The sequence below is a fragment of the Excalfactoria chinensis genome, chromosome 3 (assembly GCF_039878825.1).
Source record: "Excalfactoria chinensis isolate bCotChi1 chromosome 3, bCotChi1.hap2, whole genome shotgun sequence".
NCBI lineage: Eukaryota > Metazoa > Chordata > Aves > Galliformes > Phasianidae > Excalfactoria > Excalfactoria chinensis.
The window spans coordinates 75,645,316-75,660,137 of record NC_092827.1 but is presented as its reverse complement, the minus strand read 5'-3'; the positions used below and the strand labels follow the sequence as shown (position 1 = coordinate 75,660,137).

At 36.5% G+C, this 14,822-nt stretch overlaps 1 protein-coding gene across 9 annotated transcripts in view; it reads right to left on the bottom strand.

Annotated features, from left to right (window-relative positions):
- LTBP1 (latent transforming growth factor beta binding protein 1) overlaps positions 1-14,822 on the bottom strand; it is a 174,039-nt gene that overhangs the window by 106,433 nt on the left and 52,784 nt on the right. For 7 of the 9 annotated variants that reach the window (XM_072331460.1, XM_072331464.1, XM_072331458.1 and 4 more), the window contains exon 5: positions 10,105-10,272. In XM_072331460.1, the coding sequence (XP_072187561.1) occupies positions 10,105-10,272 (168 nt within the window). Of the gene's footprint in view, positions 1-10,104; positions 10,328-14,822 lie in introns of those variants that run through there. The other 2 variants (XM_072331465.1, XM_072331467.1) reach the window with 1 other exon arrangement.

Sequence of the window (14,822 nt, the reverse complement as noted above, 5' to 3'; positions counted from 1 at the left end):
TTTGTATATGCTTGAGCACACATAATACTAATGCCTGTTAGATGATCTTGTAATGTTTTTGATAAACAGAATAAGAGTTCCACAGAATTCAACAACTAACAAGCATCTTCATTGCTACAGGATCCTTCCAGGCAGTACAGCTGAGCAGCAGTATCTGCCTTGAAGGATTAAAAGATCAACAAGTAAATGGCTTTTAAAGACAACGAGATGTTTGTGTCACCAGGTTCTCTGCTCTGACAATATTGTATTAGGCTGTTTCCAAAAGATGCACTGGACACCTACATGAGGTAAAGTAGTAGCAACACCCAGTAGTGTAAGGCAGAGAAAAGAGTTGCCATGAGACATCAGACTACTTGGATACTATGAGTCAAAATGGCAAAATGTCATGAGAAACATATAAGATAAGTGGTCATATTTCTGTCACGTAATAGCTCTGAAGACAGGCCATCAGAATCCTTATATCTTAAAACCAAGTAACAGATATCTAAACAGAGATCCATTTCGTTTAACTTTTCATGCCTTCCTAAGACATAAAAGAGTGTTTCTACTCGACATTTTCCACTCTGTCAGTAAAGAAAGGCTTATCCAGAAGGCTGTTTAGGCCACCAATGGGCCAGTCTCCACAGCAGTGTCTCCCTAACACTGACAACCAGGTCCCTTACTCAGGCACCAACTCCATGAGACTTGGTGTGTGCCAGCCTTAGATCCTAAAGGCCTTTGAGCAATGATCCACTGCATTCCAATCCACAAGACAACATTAAGTTTAGAATAGAAAAAGAAAAGCCACAAAAAATAAAACAGCCATTAAAAATGTCCATAATCCTAAACATCAGGAGACTACTCTTCAATTGTTGTAACATTACCATAGTGCCCATTTTGTGTGAGAAAATTTATAAGAAAAAAAAAAAAATCGGAATAGACTTATTCAAGTGGATGCCTATTAACACACAAATAATAGCTCATAATCCAGATCTCTGTGGACAAGTTATAAAAAACCAACAACACATGCAATCTAAGATTTCCTGGCAGTGGCTACATCAGAAGAAAGTGGAAAGTTTTCTAGGGAGTTGACCTTGAGGAGGTGCCGCAATATGAGAATATTGGGAAGGATATTATTCACAGTTTGTGTAATAAATAAGGTCAGAGGAGACCAGTGAAAAGCAAGAGGCTCAAATCCTGGAGTTCTCAAGGAGAAAAGTGGCAGAGTCAGTGTTAATAAATAGGAAAGCTAAAGTTACTCTGCAGGGAAAGTTCGGCTGAAAATCCGCTAAAAACCAAACAACTTCAACATGTTTGATTCTGGTTCTTTTTACAACACATAATGGCTGTATGAATTGATGTACAAGCTACACATTCCTAAATACAATCAGTATTGACTGGTCACTCACAGTTCCAAGGAATTAAATGTGTACAAAAGTCCCCTGTGCTGATGCAGCCCCACTGCCAAGATTCATGCTGCAGGGGATGTGTATGGTAATAAAAAAAATTCTCCTGCCCCAGATGCTATGATGGACATCCTGGGACTTACATAACTTCTCATTATGTAGAAAAATGCTGCTTCAGCACCTAACACAACAGGCTGAATTTAATATAATCAAATATGTAAAACAGAAATGATGGGCATATACTGACTGCAGGAAACTAATACTAGATGTATGCTATGAAGCTGGTCCCCTTTCGTTCTATATACCTGTAGTTTCCAGTTTGGGGTGTGCACACACCACAGGGTACACAAGAATGTCAATTAAAGTGCTTTTTTTCCTATCATTCATTTAAAAATACATTAAAAACAGAGTTTTTTTTAATCTTTATGTCATTTATAAATAAGAAAACATATACTAAGATACATGTTCAAAACTTTCCTAATCATAGAGTTCAGCCATCAAAAACTTCGGAGACCACTGTCTGATCCATGCACAATCCCTCTCAGGGGTGAATCAGAGAGTCTGAGTCCCTAAACCATAATAAGCAAAGTTGCTACAAGTTCTCCTGAACTTGAAGTACCCGAATAATGTTAAACACAAAATTTAACTTTGTAGTTCAACTTATCATCTTAAAATTAAATCAGAATATAAACAGCATGACAAATAAATAAAATATTTAGTTGAATAAGATGCAGATGAGAATACTCTCTGTGACCGGGCTTCTTACAGCTCAAGCCTCTTTCTGCAGGAGAAATAAATAGCCATTTTCCTTCTACTCATTGACCTGACCTCAAGACTTTGTAAGAGGTTTATTCAAAACAAGTTTAAAATTCCCATGGACTTCAATTTGATGCAAATCTTAATGCATCTCACTGAAAGATCACAGTTCCTTTTATATATATATTCTTTTTATATATAGATATGAATTCTAAAGAATTAAGATGTGTGTAGTGAAGATACAGTTCACGTTCCAAAAGAAAGATCCAGAGATTTCTCTTCATCTATGCTACCAAACAGGCCTCTTGACTGCAAAATGCTACACAAATCTAAACGTTTCTGGTAGGTCAAGAGTGGGAAGGTTAAAGTTACACAGGTAGCACGCTGAACAGAGATGGGAATTATCTGGAGGAGAATAAAAAGATGGTAGAGAGACGTTGAACTTCAGAAGACTGTGATAAGTACACAGCAGTGATAACTGCTTGTTTCCTTCAGAATATGTTACATCCAAAAGGACACGTTAAATACAGAACTGTTTGATAAGGGAGCTATTCATAATACAAGGCACATTTTAACAAGTAGAGAAATCAGTCAGACTCTTCTGTGCTTGCATAAGTTGAAGGGAACCTTTTTTTTTTTAAGCCAGTTGGCATATGCTTCATCTTCAGTGAGGTATGTGCAAAGACATTTGGTTTAGCAATAACAAAATTATAGCTGTACAAGGTAGTGTATTTATTTGAATATGCAACAATGTAATCATTCAAATAAATGCACTCTTAGTTCTCTTTTTGCAGCACTTGAAGTCAGATATACATAAACTAATCCCTATAAATTAAATCCACACACAGTAAAATAAAGCATTATGCTTTTTAACTTTGTGTTCTGTTTTGCTTTAAACATACTCCATGTGTCTTTGAATGGCTGCAGGTGTGGATTTTGTACCATTTCCATTTGTGGTTTTCCTATGACTGCACATCCAAAAAACTGTGTTCTCTATAATACACCGTTTGCTGAGTGCTTTCAGAGCAGATGGAATTTTGCTTCACGGTGATGGTCTGAAGTCCTTAAGGTGAGCAAAGGAGTAGAAATGAGTTACTAACAGGCCTAAGTTCAACCTTATTAAGATTGTCAAGCTGAACAGCGTATTTTCTTTAAAACAGCATCTGGCCTTTGTTAGAACCAGACGGGAAGATGTCAAATTTGAGTAATTAGTTTAAGATTATGAAGAAAGCTCACAGATGCTGTAAACTGAATGGTGGATACCATAACTATTTATTGATGACAAGTACTGATAAACACATGGGCAAAAGAAAGCATTCCTTCTGAGCAGATGTGGTTATCAAAAACAAAGATATCATTTGTTTTTGTAATGTGAGCATAGGTGACCAAAAATTGAAAGTCCTCTAAAGCTTTGAATGCTGACCAGACTACAGGAGAACATTTGCGTTACAGGCCAGAATTCAAGCCCACCTGCGGTTCAGATTCAGAAAGCCTACACTCACTACCTGGACTGTGAGTAAATAAATTCATTTTATTGTCCTCTCAAGTTTACATTATAGGATAAATAGGGGCTGGAAGAAAAAGCAACGAGTACCTGTTAAACTAATGATCACGATAAGTCATTCCTCCCAGAATCAACAAGCAGATGTTTTGCTTTGACTCTGCAGAATAGGAAATACCATTTTTTACAGCATCTTTTACAAGTCAGAGGATGTAAACAATTCATAAAATAGTTCTCCTGTTATCTGTCTTTCTATTTTACCCTCTTGGTCCAGTGTTTGAGGATGAATACTTGGCCTTTGCTTTGCTACAGCTGTTACAATGCTGCTGCACGAATGAATATCCCAAGCATGGCCATCATTTATAAAGATTGTATTTCAAATTACCAGCTAAAACAGTGAATAAAAACGTTAATGTCTTGATCTTGAAAGAGTGCAAGCACAGCTCTGACAGGCTGACCAACTTCCTTGATTACTGTTACAGAAAATTTAGAAGCTAATCTTTCAACCAAGTTATCCAAGAATTCTGAACTTTTCAAGTGTCTGCCAGTGTCTGTTAAAAGAAAAAAAATATTTCATCTGGCAGCAAAAAGAGCATAAAACAATAAAGTCTGACAGACCAGAAATGATAATTACAGCAGGAACAGTAGAAACAAAGCTTTTACCAAATAAGGCTACAAGGTAGCCACTGCAGAGAACAAAAAACCCAACCAATAATACAGGAGGAACAGCTTGGTTCTTACAATATAACTGCACCAGAAAAGCACGAGACTATGTCAAATTCAAACACAATAACCAAGAATATTTCAAAGCAACACTTTGCTCTTACACACAGAGACCACAAAACTAAAAACAAACCACAAATTATAAGAACTGTTGTTCAGCTAAGCACCTGTTCCAGAGATGACTTCCTTATCAATTAAGATACCTGATAGAGCATAATCAACTAAAAACCTAACACTTTTAATAAATAAATAACCCCACACTTCTCTATAGTAAAGTTACTAAAAGGAATTCCTAAAAGTTTTCATGACATTTGTTTTCAATTATTTTAAAACTGCAATTTGAGAAGGTACATTTATACCAGCTAAGACTCAGTTGAACAGGAATAGTGATTTTCTGGTGGACAAGTTTCATGGACCAGAAATGGGTTATCTACTCACAGTGACACCATTCAAGTAAATACCACTTCATAACAAAAAAGAAAGCATCTCTTATGACATACCGCCATTCTAGCAGCTTTTAATCCAAGGGCAGAAAACTGAATGGGGAACACATCATAAGCTGTCAAAAGAGATTCCAGTTTCTTCCCAGTCAGCACAAATACTTCCAAAACCTGTTGGTCTTTCAATTTGCCTTCCCCAGCACAAAAGCCCTCATAGGTCATCAATTTTTTCCTATAACATTACTTACAAAAAATGCCTTTTAACGTGAAACAATATTGACAGACCTTCCTCAACTGTCATAGTCTTACAGTATCACTTAAACGTAGTAGGATGGCATGCATCATACAGAGCAAAGAAACAATAACTTTTTATTACACAGCAAATGACAACAAGAATACGGTAAGGTTTGCATCTTGTCTCTTAGTAAAGAAATCAGCTTATGTCTACCTTGAGTTTAAAAGCAATTCCTTTAGGGAAAATAAAAAAAGCTTAATGCCACTCATTGTCCTTCTATCTCTTGTCCTACATTAACTACAGCTGAAAATGTGTTGTCTCACATATCGTTGCTGTTTTTGACCAACACTAAAACACTAAGACACTTCCATCATTTTTTGATAAAGCAAAAAGCACTTGAATAAAAAGATTTATTCAGAAGTATCCATGGAATTACTGATCATATATTCAGAATTTCCATCTACTTGTAGTAAAATAGTAACTGCTTTACCTTTTCACATTTTGAGTAATTATGCTCCAGTTATGACTGCTTCCTAGACAGGGAATACTCTTAAAATAACAATTATGTAGATGACTCCTTACTAAATTCCCTGCAAATAACCCATTGCTTTAAAATGCATTGGGCAAATTTTCTTTCATTACTTTCAACAGTAGACCAAATAAAACGTAAGTCACATTTTTATGCTCCTTCTTGGAAATTCATCTGCACATAATTGAAAACTTCTGGACAGCCTCAATTATTGAAAAGCAGTTGTACAGAGTCAACAAGGTAGAACAGGAAAAATCTCTGATAAAAACTTCCAATAGGGAAAGTGACAACATTTGAATGGGAATATCATTTGAGCATTATTCAGTAAGGCATAGGATACGTAGATCACTGTGATCCACACTGAGATTCTCAAATTTATAAGTCTGCCCAAAATACAAAAAACCAGACATTTTTGTACAGAGAATTGTGCAGGATATATGAAAAGGGATCAGAAGAAAAGCAGGAGGAAACATTAGAAGGAGAAACAGAGGTACTGATGCGCATTAAAGATAGACCTAAAAGGAGACAAGGAGAGCAATAACACTATCACCATCTCAGTGGTCTTGATCTTTCCACAATATCTTCTATGATCTTGGGAAAAAAATTTCTTAAACTCTTCTTGGTCTCCACCTGTAGGGCGCTTTTTATTCCCTGTTTGGAATGGACACTGCCAAGCACTTGCACACAAAGCTTCTGCAGAAAGGTATGCACTTTCACTCAAGAGCATGCAATACCTTTTTATTTTTTTTCCCTGAACTCCCCATTCATAGCAGCCTGAACAAACTGCTTTAAATAAGACACTTCAAATGAGAGGTAAAAATAAACCGAAGCATTAAAAGAGTGCTTCCTTTACTAAGTTCTGTCATTCCTGTGCAATGAATAAGGCAAGGATCCTGTGGAAAAAAAGTAGGATGTAAACCTATAATTAAATACATATGCACAATAGGGCAGAAATTAAAGTGTATGAATAACACTGGCTTGGACATTTCTTAATTTCTTACCACTTCATTTTACAGTTACAAATTAGTCACTGTCCTCCCACTTCCCACAGAGAGAAAATTCATTTCAAAACTAGGGTATTTTGGAATGCGGAATAATTTTGAGGAGAAACAGGACACATTACTAAGTAACTTCAACAGTGAATGAGACAGGAAGCTCATATGTTATTCTATATGCATCCTTTCCTATGCACATATACCAACTCAGTTTTACAAGCCTCTGTAGAAACATCAGAACTGAAAAACTATATAACCTTCACATGCACCAACCACGCAGAAATAATGAGGATCATCTATTCAGCAGAATGTTTCCACTCAGATTAAATGCATTCATTCTCCAAGTCAGAAAAATATGGGAAGTTGGTTTGTTTAACTGTGCAATATACCCCATTCACAAAAACGAAGCAAAAAAAGAACACTGAAAAACCCCACCACATTTAACTGAAGCACACAGGCGATCAAGGGGATCCTTCCTTTTAAAACACCAAGTTTTCATCACCTTCCATTGAAATGCTGGAGTTCTCTTTGTGAAAACAGGCAAAGTCTCAGCTACCTGAAAAGTTACATTTTCCTCATTCAGTTTCTTTTTGTGGGTTTTTATTTCTAATGGCTTATCCATACCTAGTAAATTTTTCAGGAAACAGGATTTGTTCCTTGCCTGGACTTGCTGGTACCACGTTTCAGTTGAAAGGATCAACTAAGTAGTTTCAAGAATCTGAAACAACCCATGGAAAAACTTGAGCAGCTTTAATACAGACACTGCAGCTTATTCTCACTGAAAAATCAACAATCTTCGAAAACTCAACCCTAAAGTTTAAAAGCTAAGCACTAAATTTTACTTTGGTTTTTATTAAAGATAATGAATTTTAAAAACAAAGCAAATGATGCCTATTTGCAATCTGATATTGGAGAAGCTAAACTGAATCAAGCGTATTGCTTCTGCTAAGGAAATGCACTTAGATTAAAGACACCCTAATGATCTAAAGCAGCTTCCTATTTCCCATTCTTAGTAGGTGTCTATTATTAGACATAGGAGATCATTTTCCAAATAGGGAATGCAAATTTATCTTTTCTGGGTTCAAGGAAGAATAAACATTTTAAGACACGCTGAAAAGATGCTGCTTGCTGCTTTAAGTATGAACTTGCTAACAACATTCTGGTTCATAGTTGTACTTAAAGTATCAAATGGCCAGAAGAAGATTTTCCACTCATTTTTGATAAACAGTAAGTAAACAAGTTCAGAACAGCACCTTAAAAGCAAGAAGCACAAGCAAAACATTATTCAGGTGTTAAAAATACGGGAAAAATAAATGATCTCATAAGATCCAAATGTTTCTGCTTTATGTTTCAGGAGACATCTTGATCAAGACAAGCCCTAGCTAATGAGACACTCATTAGGAAAATAGATACACAAATTATTTAAATAAAATACATCTTAAGCTCACTTCAAAAGCTCCTGAAAGTCTGTGACCTATGACACAACTCGACCTACAGGTGTGGGATCTCTCCTCTCCCAATAATACAAAGTTCAATTCACTCAGCATTTTTAACTGGAGAGCTCTGAAGTCAAAGTTTAGATTTCCTCCTAATTCCTCCTCTGTAAAACTGATGACACTGAGAGATAGGGTAGGTACCATTTATTAAGGGCTCCAAGACAGATAGCCACAGACATTAAAAATGCCCCTACATTGGCAGTGATTTGTTTTTAATCCATTTTTTAAACATAATGCTCCCTTATCTTTCCATCAAAACTATTATGAAGTGCTTTTGTTGAATACTTCCAGCAGACTATTGTACACACTGAATCACAAATTGCATGGCCTGAGGCCAGGAAGGAAGGTGTGGAACATGCCTTTGCAGGTCAGTTTCCACACTCCAAGTTAGTAAGGATTTGGGGAAGGTTGTGTTACAGCACAGATCTACATAGCAGACAAATTACACGACTGCCCATTCTCAACATTTCATAATTTCAGTTTAAAAAAAAAAATGGGTCACAAGGGGGGAGGGGAAGGGAAGAAAGGAAGGGAGGAAATAACCTTATCCTCTCATAAAAGTCAGAAAAATTAAATCAAAAACGTACTTAACTGCGGCTCTTGCCAAAACATCAGTAAAGATAAAAAAAATTGTATTAATAGTAAACACAGGTCTGAAGTACTGAAGTATTTGCCTTACCATCCCTTTCTAAAACCCTTTCCTTTTCTTAATGCTTCAAATCCACCATAAACAAAGTGTGCTGTATTGCTCTTTTAAAGCAGATTTTATTATTCTTACTTCAACACGTATATATTTTACAAATATGGATGTTATCAAGGAATGTGTTACTCATTTCAGGAGCTTTCATCTACAGTCTGATAGTCTAGCAGAAGTCTTAAGAAAGGGAACTGCTCTTTGTATCGTCTGTCTGGATGAAAAGGAGAATGATTTGAAATAGCTTTTTTCCTCCCTCAGAACATGAAATATAGCGCACTTTAAAAAGGGCAGCATTGGCCAGGATCAGCACTGCCTGACATTATGTTTATACTAAAAGGAGACTAAAAATTACAAGCTCATATCTGGCATTCTTTAAGTACAAATTGGCAAAATAATTAATTTTTAAAGGTTTTGTTTGTTTTGTGGGTTTTGGTTTTTTTTAGAGAAAGATATGGCAATATTTTCACAATCACAACTAAAATACTTCCCAACAGCACTTACAGATGTCATGTCATAAACCAAAAAAATCTAACAAGTGATTAAGCAATTCATCTATATATCTGAATTTCATTTAGCTTACCGGTCTAATACTTGCACACAAATCCCTACCGGCACCATATACTGCATAGCTAAAATATGCAAATCCACTAACCCAGACAGCTTTCAGGGTTTGTTTTAACACAGTCAAACACTTACAGGGTTTAGACTGGCACACTGCTGATACTTTTATTGAGCAAGCAGAAAGAATAAACAGACAAACGACTGGCTTCAATAACTGGACTGAACATTATCTCAGTTTCTAAAAATGACAAATATGAAATTTGAATGATTCTCAGCAGTAAGGAAGAAATTAAACTGCTTTTTTTTTTTTTCTTTCTTTTTTTTTTTTTTTTAAATAAAAAGGACCACAGTCTTAAGGAGCTCTCGAACTATTTGTTGAAGACAGAACATGAGCTCAGTTTTTATAGGCAGTTGATACCTATTCAACTAAAAAGAGGAGGAAACGGAACTTTTTGTGGAGTCTGGTATCTTTTCGTTTTAGAAACACAAACTCAGAGGGACTATTTTTATCAAAAGCTTCAGCTTTTAGCACTCCGTAGCCCTGCAGTTAAACATTGAAATGAAAGCTACTTTTTATTTTTTCCTCCCTGTGACACAAAAGAAACTTTTGGGTTCATTTCAGAAGGAGACCAGAAAGCTTGTCTAACAACAGAAAATGGTTCCTACCCAGCAAAGCCCTCCAAACAAAGAGCAGCAGATGCACAACTGGTATTAATAACAAAAATCTCCTCCCTCCGTTAGTCAAGAGAGGACAGCTAAGGACAAATGCAATTTCAGAGTACTTACCTACTCGGAAGTTAGTGGCTGTCAGCGTGTCAGCAGCATGGCCATTCTCACTGATGAGGGTGGTGGTATTTCCCTTCTCACAGTTGTTCTGACAGTTGCCCTTGGTACAAGTCACTTTGCAGATGCTGGGTGTAAAGACCACCTTGATGCGACCAGTGTGATTTCCCACTGTCAGTGGAGGCAAAGAAAAAAAGAAAAGTAAACAGACCACTTTGGTATCCATTGATTTCCTTCAAAAAGTTTTTTGGAAGGGAAAAAAAAAAAAAAAAAAAAAAAAAAGGCGGGGGGTAGAAAAAAGGCGACAGGTCTCCAGGAGGAGGGCAGTCTGCAGTGCTCTCTCTCATAGATCTCCAGTGGTGTCTCTGAAACAGGAGTAGGAAGCTTAGCAAACAGAGCTCCGGGATACGCTCCAAAACCACATTTAAAGTCAAGTCACTGGAGTGGGATTAGTAATCACAATGCTGCACTTTATTCACAGTCAGACAAAGAGCAATACCAAGGGCATGACAGCTTAAATAGCCAACCCTGACAGGCAGATGTAATGTAAAGAGGCTGGCTGTGCACCTAGGGGTGAATAAACTCTTGTGTCCTCCCGCATACTTTTCCTGTTTCTGCACTTATTAAGTCACTATTTGTAGCTCGACCCCTGGAAATGTTTTAGGCATGCGGCATGTCTGAAAACATCTGTCTCAAATCTCCTGGCACCCCAGCCCGAAGTGGCCAAACCTTGTGACGCAGCTGCCTGGACCCATTTTTTTTTTTCACAGTTTTTTGGCACCATTTTTCCACAAGTATTTACATATTATAGACTGAGCTCTGCTCGCAGACTTTCTTTAAGTAATAAATAGCTCAGTCAAAGAAAAGGGTGAGGAAGTGTCAGTAGTTGAAAATACTCGTTTCTAAGCTCAAAGGAAGAAAAAAAAGCTGTTTTTAACTGTACTTCTATACAGTCATTTAAAGAACTTATATGTAATGAGGACTGAGTAACTTCAATTTAAGCTAATTTGAACAACTACTTGTTATAGAAATTGATTTAAAACCAGATGTATGTAATTCCAAATCCAACAGCAGAAGCAAGAAAAGATTAAAACTACTAATTAGTAAAATTAAGGGGAAAGAACAGGTGTTATTTATGGTTATTTACAAAGAAAACATTTTGTCCTCTGCACACCTACTAATAACTTCAGTGAGTTCTAGAAGATGTACTGTAATACCTTTGAGAACACTAACCATAAATCCTTTTATAACAAAGTTAACAATCCCAAGAAATGATGCACAGGAATAGAAAGAAGAACCTCCCTCCTCCTGTTATAGAAGTTCTTGGACAGTCATCCAACCTAGTTACAGAATATCCCTCCAGACAACTTCTATTTTATTTTTAAATCTCAAGAAAATGAAGAAAACCTTTCCACTTCAAAAGAATATAAAGCCTCTCATTTTTGGCTCTTCATAAACAAATAAATTAAATTGAGCCAACTGTTTTGTCTACAGTAAAGGCATTGCTCTACTTGAACAGCAGCTGCATTACAGATGCTACCACCTTATTTCAGTCTGGAAAAGTACTTCGAAGCAGATGAACACAGACACAGAAATAAACATTTCAGTTAAAGGCTACTACTGCGATTTTGGTCAATTTAGAAGACACCCCAATTCTTGGATGTCATTTCTTTAAAACTTACTGATACACCTTTCCCAATGAACAGAGATCTTGTAACTTGTGAACTGCTGAGGCAAGAACTTCTAAGCTTTCCTTTTGTTAAACAGAGTTTCACAAGCAATACTGCTCACTTTGTATTTTATCTATACAGTTATATATACATATAACACACACACACATATATATACACATACATATCATATATACGTGTATATACATTTGTATATATACATACATGATCTGCAATGAGATCTCTATATCTCTATACCTTTTGCTAGAAAAGCCTCATCCATTTTCTATTTGAAAATGTAAAATGTTTAGTAACATTTTTTTCCTCCAGGATGTGATGTAATTAAAAAAACATGGTTAGTTGAGTCACGAAAGTCAGTCTTGCCTACACTGTAAAAACTACTGTATTGGGGGACCCATGCAAGTTTTCCATCTTCAAGTAAAAACAAAAAAAACAAAACAACAAAAAATGGAAATAAATTGTTATTTAATTCTCTCATAATGTTTTCTACAACACTGTTGTCCTCAGCTGTTAGAGAACTTGAGCACAATCTTAAGAACCAATACTTTAAAAAAAAAAACAAAAACAAACAAACAAACAAAAAAAAACACTAAATTTTCACCTCATAGTTCACACTTTAGCACAAGAAATCTGCAGCATGCTTCTTTCAGGAGTAACAACATAGAAACAATAGATGAATGGCACCTTCAAAACTACTGGCCATGATCTACAGAGGGGAAGAATATCTATGAAGCAGTACTGAAATGCAGGTTTCAGGGAGAACAAAAAGACCCAAAACTATGCAATATAAGCCCAAGCCCCTAAAAATATTTGAATAATTATTCAGCAATGTCTCTATTAGGGAACAAGTTCAATTCTCATGGCTACTCTTGCCTTACTGGGGCAAAAAATAAGACAACTTTGTATTCTTTTGACACTGGAAGATTTTTTCCACCTACAAGAAACTTGTATGTTTTCCTCCGCTAGCAACTCACTGGTTTTAACTTTCTCATTTCTTCTGGAGGTATTTCTTAAGACCTCTGAGCTGAAAGTTAACCAGTGTATGAGAAGAAGCCAGGTGATCCAAGGCAGAGACACCACCTTCATCCTTCTCTGTAGCTGCACCGAGGAGACAGAACTATCCTCACACAGTCTGAGTTTTAGAGACCTTAATGGTGAGCATAATACATGCAGATTTAAATTGAAAACAGACCACAAACCCTTCAGAAAGGAAGCACTTGGCAAAAGTGCTGCAAGGTTAGTGTCTTGGACTTCCTCAAATCCTCTCCCCACCATATTTTTTTTTTCCCCTTTTTTCCAGTGGGTGGGTGGGAGGGGGTGTGTATCTATCTGTGTGTGTGGTTTTTATCTCTCCTCTGTAAAGACGGGGAAGATTTAATCCCAAATGAGAAACAATATCCTTCAGTACTACTTAGATGGTTTGGCTGCGTGAATGTTTAAATCACAATTTCAAGCTAGAAAAAAAGCACTTAACTGCCATAGCCTTAAACTCCTTTGTACTTGGACTAGTTTGTGTAAAAAAGGATATTCCATTTCTAAGGTTGCACACACATGATTTTCATCTTTGAATTCCAGAAGCTTTAACTGATGATGCCACTGTGACAAAGGTATGAACGGATCTGCAACTTACATTATCTCAGATTCACTTCTGGAGAAAAATGAAGGTGCTACAGCACCACAACATACCTGAAATCATTACTTTCATACAGAGAGATAAATGTATCAAGCTCTTCAAATGAATCTTAAAAACATGGAAATGAAACACCTTACTCTGTTCTTAAGTATAACAACAGACTGTGACAAAATATCAGCATGAGACCAGATAAATAAATGAGCTTGATGAAAGAAAACTCAAGCAGAAGATATAAACCCCCAATTAAAAAATTACTGGGGGGAAAAAAAAAAAAAAGCATATAACTAGAAACAAAGTCAGATTGTTGATTTACTGAAGATAAGACAATCACTATTTTCTTGCATTACCTAATCTTTATTCCTGATCTGGACAGTGAGTCTGTAATGGGGACACTCAGACAACTGCATCATCATCCTGCCCCCTAAGCCTATATTCACTCACACTTAAAGGCTCTTAGATATATCTGTCAAAGGAGATCAGTGGAAGAATGTACCCATAATTTCCAAAACCCAAGAAACTCTCTAAGGACAGACTGAAAAAGAAAGATGTCTGGATAAACTGATGAGATTCTAGTTGAAAATTGGCACCAAGTATGTGTGATATTTTTTCCATCTCCGTAAGTAACTATGATAGAATATTATGAGCACAGCAAGCTCCCGCTGTGATAAATTTATGACCTAACAACAACAACAACTGTGGGATAAATGGAAAATAGAAGTAAGAGGATTTCTTCATAGAATCCCTTCCACCCTTCCACTGTTACAACAAACTGATTTTTTATTTTTTTTTCCTGCATTAGCCAAAAGGGTGGCTGAGTAAAAAGAGGCAGCTGGGAAGTCTTAGGTCCAGGTGGTCACAATGGTTCATGCAGCCACTCCTGGGCAGACCTATACAAGAAAAAGGATTCCTAAAGAATCTCCTGGGTCCCTTTGTTTGTAAGGCTGCCGCTCAGCCTTAGCTTCTTTCTAGAAGAATCTGTATAAACACTTTTTCCCCCTTGGTTTTATGACTGCCCTCATAGCTCCAGCATTCTGCAGAGATTTAACTAGACAGTATTCAATAGCTGTAGTGGATCTCAGAAGATTTGTGGCATGTCCCTGCTCTGAGGGGAGACAATAGACTAGTGAAAGCAGAACTGGTATTCTGGTAAAAAGATGACTACACTGCACTGTCTCATAGGTCAAGTGGGGCAAAGAGAAGAAAATACTTTAATGTGTTGAAAAAATTATTATATTATTGTGTGCATAATGTTCTCATGCTTCATAGTGATCTAATCAAAGGAGAGCATTTATTCACTATAAAAAACAAGCAGGGGTTTATACTGCAGACTTGGCTGGTGGAACTTACTCATACCTCTCACATAATCCTGGCACAAAAATTTCTCCTGACTACTATTA